Source organism: Strix uralensis, chromosome 11 (assembly GCF_047716275.1).
Source record: "Strix uralensis isolate ZFMK-TIS-50842 chromosome 11, bStrUra1, whole genome shotgun sequence".
Lineage (NCBI taxonomy): Eukaryota > Metazoa > Chordata > Aves > Strigiformes > Strigidae > Strix > Strix uralensis.
The window spans coordinates 1,192,328-1,212,084 of NC_133982.1; the positions used below are offsets into that span (position 1 = coordinate 1,192,328).

The 19,757-nt window shown below is 41.8% G+C and overlaps 1 protein-coding gene across 1 annotated transcript; it reads left to right on the forward strand.

Annotated features, from left to right (window-relative positions):
* The first annotated feature begins 7,980 nt into the window (after positions 1-7,980).
* Positions 7,981-19,375, forward strand: LOC141948422 (kinesin-like protein KIF20B). The gene is made up of 8 exons (XM_074880832.1): positions 7,981-8,217; positions 8,810-8,871; positions 9,059-9,178; positions 10,761-10,927; positions 14,705-15,794; positions 17,156-17,294; positions 18,257-18,317; positions 19,179-19,375. Exons 5-8 carry the CDS (start codon positions 14,710-14,712, stop codon positions 19,373-19,375), a joined length of 1,482 nt encoding a protein of 493 aa, XP_074736933.1. The 5' UTR covers positions 7,981-8,217; positions 8,810-8,871; positions 9,059-9,178; positions 10,761-10,927; positions 14,705-14,709.
* Positions 19,376-19,757: the final 382 nt, after the last annotated feature.

A 19,757-nucleotide genomic window follows, 5' to 3' on the forward strand; every position in this document is an offset into this window, starting at 1 on the left:
GACTGGAAAGTAGCTTTTTTTGGGGGGGGGCGGTACTTTTGAATCTTTCTGGGGACAGAAAGGCGGCTAGCCGGCTCTAAGGAGACTGGCAAGCCGGTGGGCGGGCAGCTGAGGAGGCGTGGGCTGTGGGCTGAGCCCAGGGCCGGTGGCGCCTGTTTCGAGCGAGGTATGAACACACCAACGGTCACTCGCCGAGGAGAGCAGCTCCAGTGCAGGCAAGCCCGTACTGGGGGGTTTTCGCGGCAAAAGGGACTGGAAAGTAGCTTTTTTTTGGGGGTGGCGGTGCTTTTGAATCTTTTTGGAGACAGAAAGGCGGCTAGCCGGCTCTAAGGAGACTGGCAAGCCGGTGGGCGGGCAGCTGAGGAGGCGTGGGCTGTGGGCTGAGCCCAGGGCCGGTGGCGCCTGTTTCGAGCGAGGTGTGAACACACCAACGGTCACTCGCCGAGGAGAGCAGCTCACACACACCCCTCGGTAACGAGCTGGGAGGGCTTCCTAGTTAGCGTGGGAGGAACCAGCACCACCCACCATTAATTCGGAGGTAAGAACCCTGTGGACGGGCAGCGACCAGGTTGCTGTCCACCGAGCTCAGGGTGATCAGACAGTACTTGTAAACCACTGGTTAATAGTACTTGTCAGCCACCGGTAGCCTGAGCCATGGTCTCCACTCGCCTCAAAAGCACGACCAGCAAGACCGTGGCGACCCAGACTGAGCAACCACGCAAACATGCAGCAGTCCAGGTTCCAGGCTGCAGGGAGTGCCTGAGCCTGCCAGTGCTATTGGAAGGCCGCAGTGACAGCGCCTGTGTGTGCTGCGACCAGCTGGATGACCTGCTCAGCCTGGTGGCAGAACTCAAAGAAGAGGTCGAGAGATTAAGAAGTATTAGGGAATGTGAAAGGGAGATTGATTGGTGGAGTTCCACCTTGGCTCCCATAAATCAACAGGAGTAAATAGAGGCTCCAGGCAAGGCAGGTGATCCCTCACCCTCATGCTACCAGGCAGAAGGAGGGGACTTAAGAGATGAGGGAGACTGGAAACAGGTCCCTGCTCAGGGAGGCAAGAAAATTCTCTCCCAACCTCCCTCACCCTCCATGGTGCCTCTTCACAATAGATTTGGAGTCCTGGAACTTTTGAATGAAGACATGGAGGAAGAGATTGAGACAAACAATGAGGAAGATCAAGGACCACCAAGGCCAGGTCACTCTAGAAAAGATATTAAAACCAGCTCTGAAAGGAACCCCAGAAGAGTCATTGTAGTGGGGGACTCCATTCTGAAGGGTGTCGAAGGCCCCATATGCAGACCAGACCCGCATCATAGTGAAGTCTGCTGCCTCCCTGGGGCCCGCATCAAGGACCTCACAAGAAGACTCCCCTCTCTAGTTAAACCCAAGGACTATTACCCTCTTCTGGTTTTTCAGGTAGGTAGCGATGCCATTAGCAGGAGAAGTATTAAATTAATGAAGAGAGATTTCAGGACCTTGGGGAAACTGATCAAGGGGTCGGGGGCACAGGCTGTGTTCTCCTCCATCCCTCCAGTTGGGGGGATGGATGAGGATGAACACCAAAGAACACAACAGATGAATTCGTGGCTTCAAGAGTGGTGTCACCGTCAGGGCTTTGGTTTTTTCGATCATGGGTTGGTATACAGGGCACCAGACCTCTGGGCCTTAGATGGGATACACTTGTCCCAGAAGGGGAAGAGGATCTTGGGGCAGGAGTTAGCTGGGCTCATTGACAGAACTTTGAACTAGATTTGAAGGGGGAAGGGGGCAAAACACCAGCCCATCTGAAGTGCATGTATACCAATGCACGCAGCATGGGTAACAAACAGGAGGAGCTTGAAGCCGTGATGAAACAGGAAAATTATGATGTTGTGGCTATCACAGAAACATGGTGGGATGTCTCGCATGACTGGAGTGTGCCAGTTGATGGCTACAAGCTCTTTAGAAGGGATAGACAAGGTAGGAGAGGCGGTGGGGTAGCACTGTATGTTAGGGACTGTTACGATTGCCTTGAATACAAGTGCAGTGAAGACAGGGTGGAATGTCTTTGTGTTAGAATCAGGGGGAAGGCCAACAGGGCAGATGTTGTAGTAGGAGTCTACTATAGGCCACCCACCCAGGACAGAGAGGTGGATGAAATATTCTATAGGCACTTGGGTGAAATCTCATGGTCGCTTGCCCTTGTTCTTGTGGGGGACTTCAACTTCCCAGACATCTGCTGGAAATACAACACAGCAGAGCGGGACCAGTCCCGAAGATTCCTGGAATGTGTGGGGGACAACTTCCTAACACAACTGGTAAGAGAACCAACCAGAGAAGGTGCCCTGCTAGATCTCCTCCTTGTGAACAGAGATGGACTGGTGGATGATGTGGCGGTTGGAGGACGACTAGGGCACAGCGATCATGAAATAATAGAGTTCTCTATTCTTAGAGAGGCCAGGAAAGGGCTAAGCAGGACTGACATCCTGGACTTGCAAAGAGCTGACTTTGTCTTGTTTAGGCACCAGCTTGACAGGATCCCTTGGGAGATGGTCCTGAAGGGTATAGGGGTCCAGGAAGGCTGGGCGCTCCTTAAGAAGGAAGTGTTAATGGCTCAGGAGCAGGCAGTCCCCAGGTGCTCTAAGAGGAGCAGGCGGCAGAGAAGACCACCCTGGCTGAACAGGGAGCTTAGGCTGCAACTCAAGGAGAAAAGGAGAGTTTACAGCCTTTGGAGGAAGGGGCTAGCCACTCACAGTGATTACAAAGGGGCTGTGAGGCTATGCAGGGCGGAAATCAGGAGGTCCAAAGCCCAGCTGGAAATTAATCTGGCTTCAGCAATCAAAGATAACAAGAAATGTTTCTATAAGTATGTCAATAGCAAAAGAAAGACCAGGGAGAGTCTCCATCCCCTGCTAGATGGTGAAGGAAACTTGGTAACAAGTGATGAGGGGAAGGCTGAGGTACTTAATCTTTGCCTTAATCTTTAATAACAAGACTAGTTGTATTGAGGAAATCCAGCCCCCTCAGCCAGATGATAGAGACTGGGAGAACGACCCCCTCGCAATCCAGGAGAGAGTCAGTGACCTGCTACACCACATAGACACACACAAGTCTATGGGACCGGATGGGATACACCCAAGGGTGCTGAAGGAGCTGGCTGGGGTGCTCGCCAAGCTGCTTTCCATCATTTACCAGCGGTCCTGGCTGACCGGGGAAGTCCCGACAGATTGGAAACTGGGCAATGTGACGCCCATCTATAAGAAGGGTCGGAAGGATGATCCAGGAAATTACAGGCCTGTCAGCTTGACTTCGATACCCGGGAAGCTGATGGAGCAGCTCATCCAGAGTACCATCTTACAACACATGCGGGACAACCAGGGGATCAGGCCCAGTCAGCATGGGTTTATGAAAGGCAGGTCCTGCTTGACAAACCTGATCTCCTTCTACGACAGGGTGACCTGCTTATTGGATGAGGAAAAGGCTGTGGATGTAGTTTACCTTGACTTTAGCAAGGCCTTTGACACCGTTTCCCACAACATTCTTCTGGCGAAACTGGCTGCTCAAGGCTTGGATGATCGCACGCTTTGCTGGGTGAAAAACTGGCTGGATGGCCGGGCCCAAAGAGTTGTGGTGAACGGAGTTAAATCTGATTGGAGGCCAGTCACGAGTGGTGTCCCCCAGGGCTCGGTTTTGGGGCCACTCCTGTTCAACATCTTTATTGATGATCTAGACGAGGCGATCGAATGCACCCTCAGTAAGTTTGCAGACGACACCAAGCTGGGTGGGAGTGTTGATCTGCTTGAGGGTAGGGAGGCTCTGCAGAGAGATCTGGACAGGCTGGAGCGATGGGCTGAGGCCAACTGTATGAAGTTCAATAAGGCCAAATGCCGGGTGCTGCACTTGGGCCGTAACAACCCCCAGCAGCGCTACAGGCTTGGGGAGGAGTGGCTGGAGAGCTGCCAGTCAGAGAGGGACCTGGGAGTGTTGATTGACAGCCGGCTGAACATGAGCCAGCAGTGTGCCCAGGTGGCCAAGAAGGCCAATGGCATCCTGGCCTGTATCAGCACTAGCGTGGCCAGCAGGGACAGGGAAGGGATCTTACCCCTGTACTCGGCACTGGTGAGGCCGCACCTCGATTACTGTGTTCAGTTTTGGGCCCCTCACTACAAAAAGGACATTGAATGACTCAAGCGTGTCCAGAGAAGGGCAACGAAGCTGGTGAAGGGTCTGGAGCACAGGTCGTATGAGGAGCGGCTGAGGGAAGTGGGGGGGTTTAGTCTGGAGAAGAGGAGGCTGAGGGGAGACCTCATGGCCCTCTACAACTCCCTGAAAGGAGGTTGCAGAGAGCTGGGGATGAGTCTCTTTAACCAAGTAACAAGTGATAGGGCAAGAGGGAATGGCCTCAAGTTGCGCCAGGGAAGGTTTAGACTAGATGTCAGGAAGTATTTCTTTACAGAACGGGTTATTAGGCAGTGGAATGGATTGCCCAGGGAGGTGGTGGAATCCCCATCCCTGGAGGTGTTTAAGAGTAGGGTCGATATAGCGCTGAGAGATATGGTGTAGATGGGAACTGGCAGTGCTAGGTTAATGGTTGGACTAGATGATCTTCAAGGTCCTTTCCAACCTAGTTGATTCTGTGATTCTGTGAAAAATCCATAATTCCCATAAAATATCCAGCCTGACAAGACACTTGCTATATTTGGAAGAAATTCCCTGAGATCTGGGTGAATTTTTCTTCTGTAGGCATTCCATGCTCTCACCTAGGAGCAAGTCTAACTGCCCCATATAGTACTGCTATCTTAATGTGGAATATTGCTCACCTGAGGTATATAGGTTAAGCACCAAAGAGGTCGTCTTAATGTCCTTAGAAGCTTTAGTGGGAAGGTGGAGGTTAGGCAGAATGAGCAGGAGTAAGTGCAGTGATAGAACCCTGGTGGAGTTGGAAGACAAAAGTATTGGGGATGAGTGCTGCAGCCTTAATGGAAGCCATGGAAAACTTCTGTTGACAGTTAGATATGTTCAAAGGACAAGAGATCCAGGCCTTTAGAATGTGGGCTCATCTAAGCAGGTTAAGTACAACACTAAAAGGAGCAGACTGTGAGGGTGATAGAACTGCTCAAGAAACAGAGTTTGTGGGATGGCATTCATGTAATGCAACTAGAAACTCAGAGTATAGGAAATACAGAAATCTGTTGGTGCGTGAGGTGACAACCCTCTTGTAGGTTGTCAAGCTACTGAAACTTGGTGTTCCTGCAGTCAAAAGAAGGGTTAGACTCTAAAGTGCCTCCTCTGTACTCTAGCTGGAAACTGGTCTGAGCAGTGACTCTGAGCAGAGGATAGACTGGGGGAGTGCTGTGCTCAGAGACCTCTAAGGAAGTGCAACAGGTCTGTCTTGGAAGTGCCAGTAGAGGATTAAAAAATACTGAAGACTTTATTCTTTGTTTTCTGGGTACGTTTTAGCTATGGACACATCTGTTCTTGTCCAAGATCAGTCGTTTGGCCAGAAATCAGCAACAACATCATCACTACTTAGTCACACTAAAATGCTAAAATGCCTGTTGTAGGAAAACTCTATAATGTGTCTAAATATAGACTAAGCAGTAAGAATTGCAGATTTGGCTTTCTCTCCTCCTCCTGTCAATGCACAGCAAGTATTACCTGCTTGTAGCAATACAGACTGTTCCTCTGTATTCTATGCACAAGAAAATGCTGAAAACTGTTCCTTAAGCAAATTCAGTCACTTCTAGGGAAGACGAGGAGGGAACGGAGGACTAGAAACTGTTTTATGGAAGTTTCATTAATATTGCCCCAAAAATGAGCATCTGGAAAACAAGAGCCAAATTCTGTGGAGCTTAAGCCTGTTTAAGACAACTTCAACAATTCTTGTAATGAAATGGATGTTCTTCACAAATTTCTGCTCTGTGCAAACTTATAAATTGCTGTGTTAGTACCAAAGAGATCTTTTGATCTACTCATAAATGTTCCTGTTTATGAATAAGCTAATAAAAGGACTGGAAGAGCTTTTGTCAGGTGGAAGAGTAAAGTGGTGTTGTAGTGTTTGAGGAATGAGAAAAATCTCACTTCTGGGAAACCATTTCTTTATAAAAAACTTAATACTAATGGTAATTCTAGATGCTGCTGAGTCTCACAGAAGAGTTGAAGAACAAACTTACTGCTGAGAAGAAGAATAAGTTACTGCTGGAACTACAAATTCGTGAAGAGGTGATGCAGGAATTTGCCCAATATTTTGCTGAGCTGGAAATATATTTCAAGTAAGTTAGCTTTAAGTGGTTTTTAAAGTTAATGATTAAAAACAATGAAATTCAATTCACTTATTTCTTAAATCTGTCTCTTGGCTATAAGAGACCACACTCTTCTGCTAGACTTACTGCCTCTGTTAATAGATCAGTTGCTGTTTGGACTATGAGTTCAGGAAAAATACTGTGTAGGAAAGGCCTTGATTTGGGGGGGGGCGGTGGAGGGGTGTGTGTGTAATCTGTCAGCAGTGTTCCTGCAGAGCTCTCCCTAACAGAAGAGCTTTGATAGGATGTCGATAGAAAGAGTGACACTTGCAAATTCTTTGGTTACTGCAGCCTTAGTGCTACTTCAAATGGGTATTCTGGCTCAAGAAGCTTAGAAAAAATGCTCGTAGTTAAGTGTCAGCCATAATCTGTGTATATATGTCTCCCTCTCATTCTTCAGGAGTGTGTGTGCAGGAAATACACTTCTGCTTTGGTGTAGGAACACCATTTTGTGTATTGTTCTATTATTGCCAAAATAAAGAAAAAACCATCTTTGTTTATAGACAGCTGTACTAATAACTTCTTAGCAGCTCCTGCTAGCTAGCTTTTATCTGACTTATTTTTCCTACTGTAGTGAGTGCCTTTCTTACGAACGAGAACGGCTTGAAGAAGATGCTGACACGCGCCTGGAGATCTTCAAGGAACTTGTAGATGGTTATCTTGAAGACATGGATGAAGAAAATAAACTAAAGGATCAGCCTTGCAGTGAACAAGCTGGACCTCTGGTATTTTTATCCCCCTGATAACATCCCTTTCACTAACCACCTGTTGTGGAGATGGTACGTCTCAAGAATTAGAAGAACGGTTTCAAGGAATGGCATGCTGTGTAACTGTATCCTCAGCAAGATACATTTATCATGTTCAACAGGAGTAGTTGCTGTGCCTCAGATATGCATTTAGGAATCTTTGGGGTTTTCTGCATTTCTGCAACACAAAGTGAAAATTACTGTATACAAAGAAACTGGGGGAAAAGCTGCAATTTTGCTATAAACTGTTGCATTAAGTGCCTGTTTAAGGTATTTGAAGCTGAATTCTTAGGCCCCGTATATGGATTGTACTGGAGTGGTCCCAGAGACTTTTTTCCTCTTAAGGCTATTGTAGCTACAACTGAAGCAATGACAATTGTATATACACTTAAGCATAACTAAACTCTTAGGTTGAGGCTGGTTCTTGTGAGTTTGGAACCTTTTGTTTTTAAAAAACAAGGAGGAAAGATATAAAGTCAATGTTTTAAGTGCAACTTAGTTTGATAAGTTGCCACAAACTCATTTGACCTCACAAACTTTTACTGATATTTGAAAATTTCAGATGTATTCCTTCTAAAGCTGTTTGCTTGCTGTGTTCATTCAGTGTTCTCATCGGGTAAAAATGCTAGCTTTTATATTAAATTTGGAGGGGATGTTTTTGTGGTGATATAAAAGGGAGTGTGATGGTGGGCCATTAAATGCTTTAAAAATAAAGTAGCTGTTACTTGATGCTGGAGACTTCTGTGTGAAGGTAGACAGAAACTGGCAAACAAATTGCCTGTGAACCCACAAGATGGCTTTGAAGTCAGAATTAACTGTACGTAGATGTTTGAGGACATAATGGTCTTCCAAATTTTCAGTAGAAATAATGGGTATTGTGTAATTATTTGCTATTTCTAAATGGATATAAATTATCTTTCGGAGTGAAGAATATGGCATAGGGACAGGCACCTACATTGATCTTGAGGGCGTTACTGATTCTCTGCAGAATGATGTCGTTGATATCAAAAAGCAGGCAGAAGAAACACACAGACACGTGGTGTCTCTAGAGGACCCTCAGGAAGCTACAGGTTGGCTTGAAAAACAGCTGGGCAGAACTACCACTGAACTAACTCAGACCAAAGAAAAGCTGACAAAGAAAACCAATGAACTAATCAGAATTGAAGAGCAGCTGACACAGAAAACCAAAGGTGAGCTGGGTGTGTGTGTGATGTGACAGAAAAAAAGAAATGACTACTGTAAAATAGTAGTTGAGCATTGTAAAATCCAGTTGAGCAGGATTTTGGAACCAAATCTTATGCATAGAGGTGATAATCAATTGTTTGGTGTATGTTCAGGTTGAACAATCCCACAGGCCTTGATTATTTCATTTTTAAGACAAAACTTAAAACTGTCAGTTGAAGACTTCTGAATTGTAGGGTAACACGTCAACATTATTTATTCGTGATTTCATGGTTATATCGTGATCCCAGCACTTTACATTTGGCTGATGCAGTGGTTTCAGGTATTCTGTGGAACATTCATAGATAACAGTAGCAATACCTCATAGTGCGATTTCAGCAGAAGTCTCTTGACATGATCTATATTTTATATGGGTTGCAGGGCCCAATTCTGTTCAAAACAACCTGAACTTTTGAAATGTGTCCTGCAAGTAGAAGCCAACACAAAAATAAATGAGTCTATTCAAAAGCTACTAACATACCAGAAGATCTGGAAAAATGGATTACTGAGTAAACTATGTAATGGCTGCTTATTTGATGCAGGCTTCTTTTCCTGTTACAGACTTTGAAATGCAGATGATTAAATCGGATGAGTCTGCTGAGCAGCATAAAGAACCAACTGAGGTAACTTTCTCAAAAAAAAAACCTTGTGCAGAATTACTTGCTTTAATACAAAATTTCAGTGGCTTAAAATGCTGTTGTAGTATGTTTCTAGCTTTTTTTATATCAAGCTTAGCTTAACTGATCTTGCTTCTAAATGCATCGTATAGTTCAAGAATTTAACATTGACTGAACTACTTTCTTTTCTAAGAAAATGAATACGCAGAATAAAAGGATTCAAGAACTAATGAACATCTTGGAGCAAAAAGATCACGTTACCATGAGACTGCAGGATTTGATATCCCGTTTAGAAAAAAACATGAAAGACTATGTGAGTCTTAGACATCTTAATTTTCTGTTTACAAAAAAATCTAAACCTGTGCTTATAATGGACTTGACGATTTTGGAAAATTGAAATTTTCTGTAAGTAATTGCTACTTTCTTGAAATGGCAGCAGGTGAAGTTGGCATTGAAACTGAAGTTACAGCAGAACGTGTGTGGAGGTGTGTGTGGAAAATAGGACTTTTGGAAGCAGTGATCTGGAGTTACTATTGGAGGACTGTCAATGAGACCATGAAGAGCCACTCTAAAGAAAAAAAAAGAGCCACTCAAACTGGGAGGACTTTAGCAGTGGGAAGAGAGGGATTATGTCACTGTCTTTTTATTTTTGCCTGAATGGAAGAGGAAGGAAAGGAGGTTTTGCTGCAGCAAAAGGTCAAATTTAATTGAAGTTAGAAGTTAATGTGAGAAGGACAGTGATTGTGTAAATTGGCAACAAAAACCAGTGTGTTCCACCTACTACCACCATGCACACAAACTTTTTAAGGCAGAGCAGTAATATGAATGTATTGAGCAGAGTGTGAACTAAGAGTGGATGGCCAGGGTATCTCTGCTTTTGATGGGATCAATAGAACTTGCAGCTGGCTAGTCTGCTGCTGGCTGCTGAATGCCAGAAGACTGGCTGGGCTACATGGATACAGGTTAGAAAAAAATCTAAACATGCAGTTAGGTGGTTTTTTGAGCCTGATGCCCAGTAACCTGAAACGTAGTTCTGAGAACATTTTAAATTAAACTTAGGCAGCATCTGATCCCTTTTTCTCTTCCACTGTGAACTTAAGGCTTTGACCATACTTAATCTTCTGTTCCCTCTCTGCCTCCGAGCAGCTGAGCTTTTCAGTAGCAGGAATGCTCAGGGTGATGGCAGTTGTGATGACTGCTTCCTGTCACTGCTCCTGCCAAGAGAAAGGCTCCAGCTCTGTCCAGTGTTTTGACGAGTCTCTGTGGCATGAAACTTAAAACGTGACCACAAACCTCAAGTCTGTTCTACAGATTTTTTTTTTTTAATTAGTTACTTAGATGAGTGATTGGTCCTTGGCAACCAGCATGGCTTGGTACTTGTGTCATCTTGTGAGTAAAGAAACTTCATTCTTAGTCAAATATACAAATATAAAGTACGTATGACAGAACTGACCAGGCTTTCAAATTGCATCAGGTCTGTCATAATAAAAATGATCTGTGGCTTTGCTGAAGGCGGTTAAAACTCCCAGCTCTACCAACTATGACAAGAAAGTTGTGAACTTGTAGAGCTGACCATTGGCCCTTTGGGCAAATCATGAATGTCCTCAACTCTTTCGACACTGGACACTTCAGGTGGTAAACTCGTTTTGCATTTTGTAGTTTCCTGGTCTCTTGCTCTACTTTCTGTACAGTGCAAAACATTGTGCTTATTACTGTCTGAAGGTGTACCTGCTTTTTGCTTGAGTAACTGAGCTGTAACTGACTTGTTCTTCTGACAACCCCTTATACAGGTTGCCCAGATAGATTTGTAAAAATGTTTGCATTTAAAAGATTACTAAGGGTTTTAAGTGCTCACTTGGTAAAACTTCAAAGTAACTGATCTTATTTTAACACAGGACAACACTGTAACTACCATGAAAAGAAAATTCACAGAAAAGAACTCTTAACGAAGTGATTGAAAGCAGCCAATTCAAGGATTGTGAGGAGACTGTATTGGAAGTGGGAAGAAAACGTTGCTCTGAAAGTAAGCCTATTGTGGAAAAAGAGCCACCTGCAGAGAAAGGTAAAATTTCTACTGTCACTCAAGAGGGGGCCTTCCAAAAAAACTTGATTACTATTCCAGAACAGAAGCGAAAAATTGTGAAGTGTAAACATTATGTTGTGAGGAGAAAACCTACTCTGTTAAACTGTAAATCAGAATAACTGGTATGTAAATATCATCTTTTGCAGAAGGTCCTATACTGCTCACTCCTAAATGCTTAAAATAAAAGTTAGTTTTTAGACTCTCCTTTCTGCTGCTTTTTCTCATCTGTGAATGTTCTTGCAGACTCAGCTGTAGTTCTTAATCAATTTCTTAACAGTTGTTTTTGGACTAAACTTGCTGTTGGTGGACTTCTGGGAAAGAAACATCCCCTGCTCAAGTTTTTTAAAATTGCCTACACAAGCGTCAAAGGTGTCAGTGAGTTACTGATTGTTCAGTCCTACAGCACAGACTGTGAAACTTGGGGTTTCGTGCTGTGTGCTGCTGTGAACACACCAGCTTTGGGCAAGGTGACAGTGCTGGCAAAGGAGAAAAGCTTTTCACTTGAATGGAAGTAAAATTATTTTAAGTCCACAGATACATATTTTGTGCAGCTCTCACGTTTGCACTTCCACGTTTGCTTCCCTTGCTTTAGCTGTGAGCTTACCAGTCTTTTTAGAATGAGGTGAATAAACCAGCTACAGTTGAAGACCTTCAAGCATAAGGGTGAAACTTAAAAGGGAACCACTACTTATGTTATCCATTTCATTAAAGTCTATTAATTGGTGAGATTGAGCTATATGGGACTGACTTGTACAAAATGGTATTTGTAAGATCTGCCTGTCTCTTACTTGACTTCAGGACAGAGCTGGGCTCCAGTCTCTCATAGGACTATGGGAAGCATATGCCAAAGGAGAATGAAAGATCTTCCCTTTGTATCCCTCACTTTCTTGCCTTCTTCCTGCAGAACAGGTGCAAGTAAGAAGATCTTCCAGGCAATTGTTTGGGTGAGGATAGGATAGAAAAAGAGAATAAGGTTAAAAATAGGGATCAGAAAATATCTATCTCCATAAAGAGGGATAAAATATGTTAAAAGGAGACTTGTCAAGTTCACATGATCACAGAAAACTGAGGATACAGATGGTGAATAAACTGAATGCTGGACTGTCATGCATCACTGCAGTAAAAGACCAAGGGAATGCTCAATCTAGAAGATCAGTTTAAGTTTATGGAACACAGCACTTCATGCCATGGGTAGTGAACTTCTAGTATTTGTTGCCCTAGAAGGTGAGAGAGACAGATAATTCTCAGATCCCAGGAGTGGTTAGACAAGCTAACAGCCAACAGGGTCATACACAGATACTGAAAGGGTCAGGCAGGGATTGATTGTCTCATGTTCCTCCAACATTCCCAGGTGTCTTATGTCAGAAAAGGTTTGTGGGAAGTGGCTGGGTCTGCCAACAGCAGCAAAAGGAGGCAAAATATTAGGCTAGGTCAAGGTCAACTGATGGTGTGTCATCCAGTAGGGCACTTCTGATGTCTGTGCAGCTTGTTCAAATACATGTCATTTGAAGTCTGTCTTAAGAAAAGCTTCTGTCTGTACCAGGTGCATTTCTGATTTATCTCTACCTTTTTTGGTTGGATGAATACTGGATCCCAGCATGACCATTTGGTAGTGCCACCTATATAAATGTTACAGGAAGGGGGTGAGAACTGAAGCTGATGTAGACTCTTCGATATACTATATAGTAATAGGTTTCTTATCTCATGACTGAAACTTGTTTCAAGCAGCAAAAAATAGAGAAGTGATAGCTCTTCTCAAACAAGAAATTAGTTAGCAGTGCCAATCAATGACAGCACTGAGATTTTCTTTTTATTGGGAAGAGCAGGCTCTTCAGTCATGTTAAATATGTTTGATTTGTGGCTGTTGATAATATAAGGCATCTAATTTAAAAACTGAGTTGTTAGATGCTCTGTAATGATGAAACTTATATATACTTACATTTAACCATTCTTGTTAAACATACTTGGTACAATAGGAAAATGAGCACAGGTACATTGTGATGGCTTTGTTGTAGAATTCAGACATGCTGGTGGCCTGTGACCAAAGCTTATTTCGTGAGAAGATAGGTTATCTTGTCTTGAGGTTCAGGTTTTTGTACTCTTCTCTAGGACTTGCCTCCCATGTTTTGGGATGGGATTTTTTCCTTTCTTAGTACTTCCTACGTAAGAAGCTTCTGCACAGAATATCACGTATCTTCTTGCACTAGTATTTATCCTGCTTTGCTACATGATTGTGGTTGTCAGCACAAAGCATCTCGATCACCTCTAAATCCTCTTATGAATGATCATACCCTTCTCACTGTAGCTGTTGGGCAAAACTCTGCTACTTTTTGTATCTTGGCACCTTAGAGAGCAAAATATGTCTTAAGACATCTCGGCACCTCTCCCTTTTAGTGAAGTATGTAAAATTCATGTCCAGTGTGAGGAGTTTGTAGTATTTTGTCTGATATGTTTTCTTGAGACCACACAACTAGGCTTTCAGAGAAAACCATCTCCCAGTCCCAAATTCTTAATCTTGTAGTATTTAGAAGCATGGCTTTACAAGCCAGAGTAAAGCTGCTGTTTCCTCTGGCCTAGCAGGAACACTTGATACATCTCATTAGAACAGAAAAGAAAGGGTACAGAAAAGCAGGAGGAAAAAAGTGTCCTGTAGAATTTGATCCCTCTAAAAATAATCAAAAACCAAAACCTGAATTGAGATGGAAACCACTATTTCTAATGCTTCAGTACGACTTTTTGTTAGTGACTCTATAATAAACCTGTTGGATCTGTTCAGAGGATGTTTCCATGCAGTACACATGTACCCATGTGCTTAATGCTCCCAAAGGGAGATGACTGCCAAACTCCACCTTACTGTAGCTGCAGTACTCACAGAAATCTATAGTATCACTTTGGAGTACACAGCTGTGATGGCCTAATCCTGTAGTGATAGTCAGGCTTGGTTTTAATACTAAAACATACCTGCATGTTACTAAATGGACCCAGCTGGATTCTAAAACACTTGTGTAAAATACAGCTGGAGTCAGTTTTGAAGGTGATGAAATGCCTATGATTTTACTTCAGGGAAAAAACAGTCTTAAGCTAATAAAATGTTTATGAAAATTTGGGATCCTGATGGAATGTTGTAGATCTTTCTGGGAGAACCTTACATGCAACACATTAGGTGTGGGCATAAGTAGTTCTCCTTGTATCTAGATTAGAAAGCAACTGAAAAAAGAGAAGAAAGTCCCAAACACTAAGCAAAACACTTGTGCTGGATTTTTAGCTTAATTTTTAAAGTAAGGGCATATTGAGTATGAATGAAAATTCTCAGGGAAGTGTACAATGCCATTGCTTTTCTGAATGTAAAATGGGGGATGGGCTGTATTAAAAGGGTTGTTGAACCAGTGAAAGTGGAAACTAGACATAACTGTGACCGTTATCTAGCTCATAGGTATTACTACACATTAGTAAAACTAGCTAGATTTTTCTGTAGTGGTGCAGAGCAGAAGGCTGGAATAGAGCCATGGCAAAATGTTCTTTAAGGCTCCTGAACACCTCTTGCTGCAAACCACGTCTACAAGCCTAAGAGGCACTTAACTGCATTTTAAACTGTTCTGAGGGGCTTTACTTCAAGACTTCGAAAAGCCATGTGATATAAGGGTGTGGCTTTCAGCTGGTGACCATTTTCCATGTAGTAATTGCTATTTGGCAGTGCTAGTGACTTGTACTATTGATTTTAATCATCCTGAACTGTTGGTTTTTTTGTTTTTCTAGGAGGTATGAAGGAGAGTTGGGAAGATGACTGTCTGGACCAAAAGAGAACTGAATATGTGAAAGCAAATAATACTGAGAACTATGCAGAACTACTAGCACTGAGGGAAAGAACTGAAACCTTGGAAGGTCAGCTAGCTGCACCTGAAGAACAGTGCAGAAGAGAAAAAAACAAAAAGGAGTTCAGTGGGCAAATAAAAAACCTAAATCTCAAGCTCTCTGCTTCAGAAGAAAGGGCTTCTGGCTTAGGTGAAGAACTTCAGCAGTGTCGAGCTGACTATCAGGGGATTGTTTCTGAATTGGACAAACAGAAAACTATCAATAGGGAACAAGAAGAAAAGATTATTCAGCTAAATAACAAAGTAGAAGGTGCTAAACAAAATATAATTTATAAAGTGCCGCTAATTAAAACAATGCAGTCCAAAGTAGATGAGTTGTATAAATGTCACTTCGAGTCTTACACTACGGATATTGATTCAGTTGATCTAAAGGATTCCTTAGACTCTCAGAAAGATGAGCTGGAGAGAGCTTCTTCACAAAAAAGTCAGCAGATTCAAGAACCACTTCAACAAGTTGAAGACTTAAAGAAGGGACTTGATGATGCTGAGAATTATAATAATCAACTGAAAATAAAGTTAAATGAGACTGCAAATCCAGATTATCAGTCCACAAATGAAAAAGATCTTATGAACCAGTTACAAGAGCACATCCAGAAGAAAACCCAGGATTTTGGAAAACAGGCTGCAGAGGATCACAGAGTAATTGCACCGTTTGAAGAGGAAGTTACCGGCTCCGAGGGAGAAACAAGAGAGCTTGAATGGCTCTTGGAGGCTTTTAGAGCTAAAGATGAGAGCATAGCAAAGTTAGAAGAAGTAGCTAAAGAAAAAGAATCTATTATTTTGAATCTGGAAAGGAATACAGTAGCTCTGCAAGAGGAATGTGCCAATTCAGACAAAAAACTGAAAGAATTAAATGATCAGGAAGCAAATGTAAAGGAGGAAGTTGTGCAGTTGATGAACAGCTTGGAGAACATGAAACACACTCTTCAAGAAAAAGAGAAAAATAAGGATGAGCAAATACAATCTATAGAATTGTAAGTAAACAATGAGATAATTCCTAGCCCTTTGAGAACAGACTCAAGTTAGAACTACCTTCTGTGAACATCCATTTATTTTGACATAACACATTTGCATGTTTGTCAACTTTATTAACCAAACTGCTTAAGAACTTTTAATCCACTACTTGATTTCTATATTTGCATATTTTGCTAGCTCTGTTTTCCTCACCTGTTTGTGTATTCTTTCAGAAATATAGATCTAAATCCTGCAGAACTATTGTAGGGGGAAACAGGAAAGGATGAATTATTTGGGGATTTCTAATAGTATTATGTTACATACCCTTCTTGGAGGAAATGGCATAGTTTAATGTTATATCCTGTAACTCGTATAAAAGCAGGCAATGATTTCTTTAGAAAGGACTGAATGGTGAAAAGGAAAAGAAGAAAGGAAAAAAAAGCCTAGTAATTAAACAGTAAATAGCTGGTTTTGGTAATAGCTGTTCTAGGTGAACACAGTATACTGTAAGAACTTGAAGGAATAATGGGTGTAGGAGAGTAGAACTTCCCCAGCCCCCTCTACTTTTTAAATCTTTAGGAAATAAGAAATTAAATGTATCTGAGAGATTATATTTGCTATGTGGCAAGGAAATTGCAATCATGTAAAAATGGCTTTAAGGTGCTGTGTAACCCTTCTGACTGGGGTTTCTTTAGTTCCAATATCTGTGGGTACCTGCATGTACTCTAAAATACAATTTAGCATGAAGGTCTGGGGATCCCTGACACTGTGCTTGTAAAACTTTGAAAGTTTTCCTTTTGTGAGACCTTATTTTGTATTGTTAATTATGGAATTTAAGAATATCTTCTATTAGGTAATTGCAAAGTAAAAATCCAAGATAACTTACTGTAAGCTTTTTAAAATAAATATGACCATTTAAAAATAAACCCATTAAACTTCTTAATGACTTTGTAGCACTTAATAACAACAGGACTTGTTACCATGTTATTGGTTTTTCTACTTTCTTTTGATTTTTATTTATTTTGATCCTTACAAGGTCTGGGATGTAAATATCAAGTTTATACTTAATTGATATTAACCTTGTCCCTTTTGTTGCTGTGTAAGGACACCTAATGATAGAAATGGTTACTCTACTGTGCTTAAAAACAAGAATTTTAAAAGATTGCACTGTTCAAGAGTGAATCTGAGTGGTTTATTACTTCAGGATCATATAATAAGTAGCTGAAATCCAAAATTATAATGCTTGTCATTTAGCTGATAGATCTGCGATTCTATTCATGCATAAAACCAGCCATCAAAGAGCCTGAGTTAATGTGTAAAAGCTGTTTCTTTGAGATGTGTAACACTAATGTTATTTATGTCTCTTCATTTCTAACACAAGGCTACGTAAAGATCTTTCTGAGAGCTCTGCCCTTGTACAGAGCTTGAAAAAAGATTTGCAGAGGAAAGAGGAAGAAAATGCGGATTTGAAAGAGAAACTTTCTGATGCCACGAAACAAATTCAGCAAGTACACAAAGAGGTTTGTAACCATAGGCCAAATGTTTCTTCTGCAAGTTTGTTTGGGGTTCTGTTGGTAAAACCTGTTTTCACAAGTCTCAAGCCCCAGCTGTTAGAAGTGGTTCATAACAAGGCTGCGTTCAGCGATCCATTTAGAGTGAGAGTGAGTCTAAAGTTCCATTGCCATTGAGCTGTGAGCTAAAGCCCGGAGGTCAAAACATGGATTAGTGCTGATATTGAAGGGGGGGAGTAAATTTTATTGAGACACTTGAAAAAGGCTTGTCAAAAGTCAGCTAACCTGGTTATGGAGGAGGACTTTGTAATCTTCATAACAACAGTAGCCGTATGTTGTTGTTTGTGCTGACTGCAAAGCCTCAGAATATAGACTTTTGGAAAATGCTCACCTCTGGGAGGAAAAGATGGATTAATTGGAAAAGGAAAGCACAAACTTCTAGAGACTTTTTAAAATCTGAGATGTTTTCTATTAAGTTTGGGGAAAATAAATGAAAAAATGGAATAACTTTTAGTAAAGTGGATTGTTAGTATTTAGTTACTAAGCAGTGGGATTTCTTAGAACCTCATGGGATATCACAAGAACTTAAAATCCAGAAGACTATTGCAAGAGTTTGGGCTTGAAAGTTAAGCTTTAAAAAAGTATTAATGTCTTCCCAGCAGCCTGACATTTCAGGACCTTTTCCCTACTCAACATGCAGTGTATAATCCTTTGAGAAGTAGCAAGGAGTGGATGGGATCATGTGTCAGGAAACACTTTTTTCTTTTGTTAGAGTAATGTCTTCTAAACACTTTTTTAGACAGCTTCAATGCTCCTTTCAATATATGAAAAACTTATTTATTCTTGACTGTCTTTATTTAATACTTATTGAGGCTCAGAATGAAAAGCTACTAATATGTAGCATGTGTATTTGTTTCTTTCAACATGTTTTTGACATGTTTTCTTTAATTTGCTTTCAATGTGATATTTAGGAGCAGCTGAATAATGAGAAACTGGAAGAAATCTCCAAACAGTATGAGAAAGCGTGTAAAGGTCAGAAAAAGCCCTTCTTGTGCCATTTTTTGGGTGTGGAATGGCAACATAATGAGTTGTGATGTTAACTAATTTGGAGAGTCTTGCATATTTATATTTTAAAATACTGAGAAACTCCAACCTGGACATTAAAATGTTATAGTCAGGAACTAATTTTTATTGAATCATTATTAGCAGGAATATTTGAAAGCAAAGAAACAGTCTTAGAATAAGAAACATAAGCCCCAAAGAAAGGCTGGATTTGCTGTATCAGTGTTAACTTACTCGATATTGGTGTTTATTTGCCACTTTAGCTGGCCATGTTAACAACATCGAACACTGACACATGAACTAGCACAGTAACAGTTTCTGCAGGTTTGATAAACACTCAGCAGTTGAACAATAGTTAGTTTTTCATCAATACCAGCCTTAGTCTGACGTTAACACTGACATGCTCACCTAAATCAAGTTGATGAGAATCACTTCAGAATTCTGGATTTGGAAAGTTCTGTAGAGATACTCTATTTCTTTCTAATAGAGCTTTGGATCTCAGGAAATGGGGGAAATTACTTGTGATGAAGGCACTTTGGGAGAGAATGGTGGGAACCAGGATGGGGGCTCATCTGTAAATTTATTTTCAGATCTGTGTGTGTTGAGGTTTGAGCTCAGCCGGCAGCCAGTCGCCACGTGGCAGCCGTTCACCTCCCCCCTCCCCGGTGAAACAGGGGAGGGACAAAAAGAGGAAAATTCGTAGGTTGAATAAAAAGAAAGAAATTTACTAAATATAACAAGAAAACAACAGTAGCAATAGTGAGTCCAAAAAAATGGGTAAAATGCAGCAGTGTCTTACCAAGCATGGCAACCACACACCCCCCCCCATAGCAGCACCCGACTGCACCCGAAACCGGCAGCGGCAGAGAGAGCCCAGCCCAGCTGTACCCCCTGGGCACGGCATCGCCGGTGGGAAATACTCCAGTGAGCATTGGGACCACCCGCCAGCTGTGCTCCCTCTCAGCCCAGGGAAAGCTGACTCTGTCCTGGCCCAAATCAGGACAGTGTGCAAAGGAAAAACTAATTGAAGATCTGTGGATGGCATTAGAAGAACAAGAACAGACTCAGATTAAACAAGGTCAAGTGCTTGAAGCCAAATTAGAAGAGACCAACAGATTAGTTTGGTGTAATCTCTCCATGCAAAGGGAACAAGGAGGCAAAATTGTTCTGGATGTATTGTATATATATATATATATAGCTGCTTTAAATCTCTGTTTTGATTTGTTGAGTGTTATTTAGGCATTAATTGTATATAGGACATAACAAACTTCTAACAGGTAAAGGCTTCTGTTGTCCCTTTGTGGTCACAGCTGATAAATCCACGTAACTTCAGTAGAAGGATGTGAATGTGGTCAAATATACATTTAAACTGTGTGTTATATAACCTCATTTTGTGTACTGACTAGAACT

Excerpts from the sequence above, each read along its gene's own strand:
- LOC141948422 (XM_074880832.1), top strand. The coding sequence starts at position 14,710 with ATGAAGGAGAGTTGGGAAGATGACTGTCTGGACCAAAAGAGAACTGAA. Across the intron at positions 15,795-17,155 it reads CAAATACAATCTATAGAATT|GCTACGTAAAGATCTTTCTG; the intron begins GTAAGTAAACAA and ends TTCTAACACAAG. Across the intron at positions 18,318-19,178 it reads GTATGAGAAAGCGTGTAAAG|CAGCACCCGACTGCACCCGA; the intron begins GTCAGAAAAAGC and ends CCCCCCCCATAG.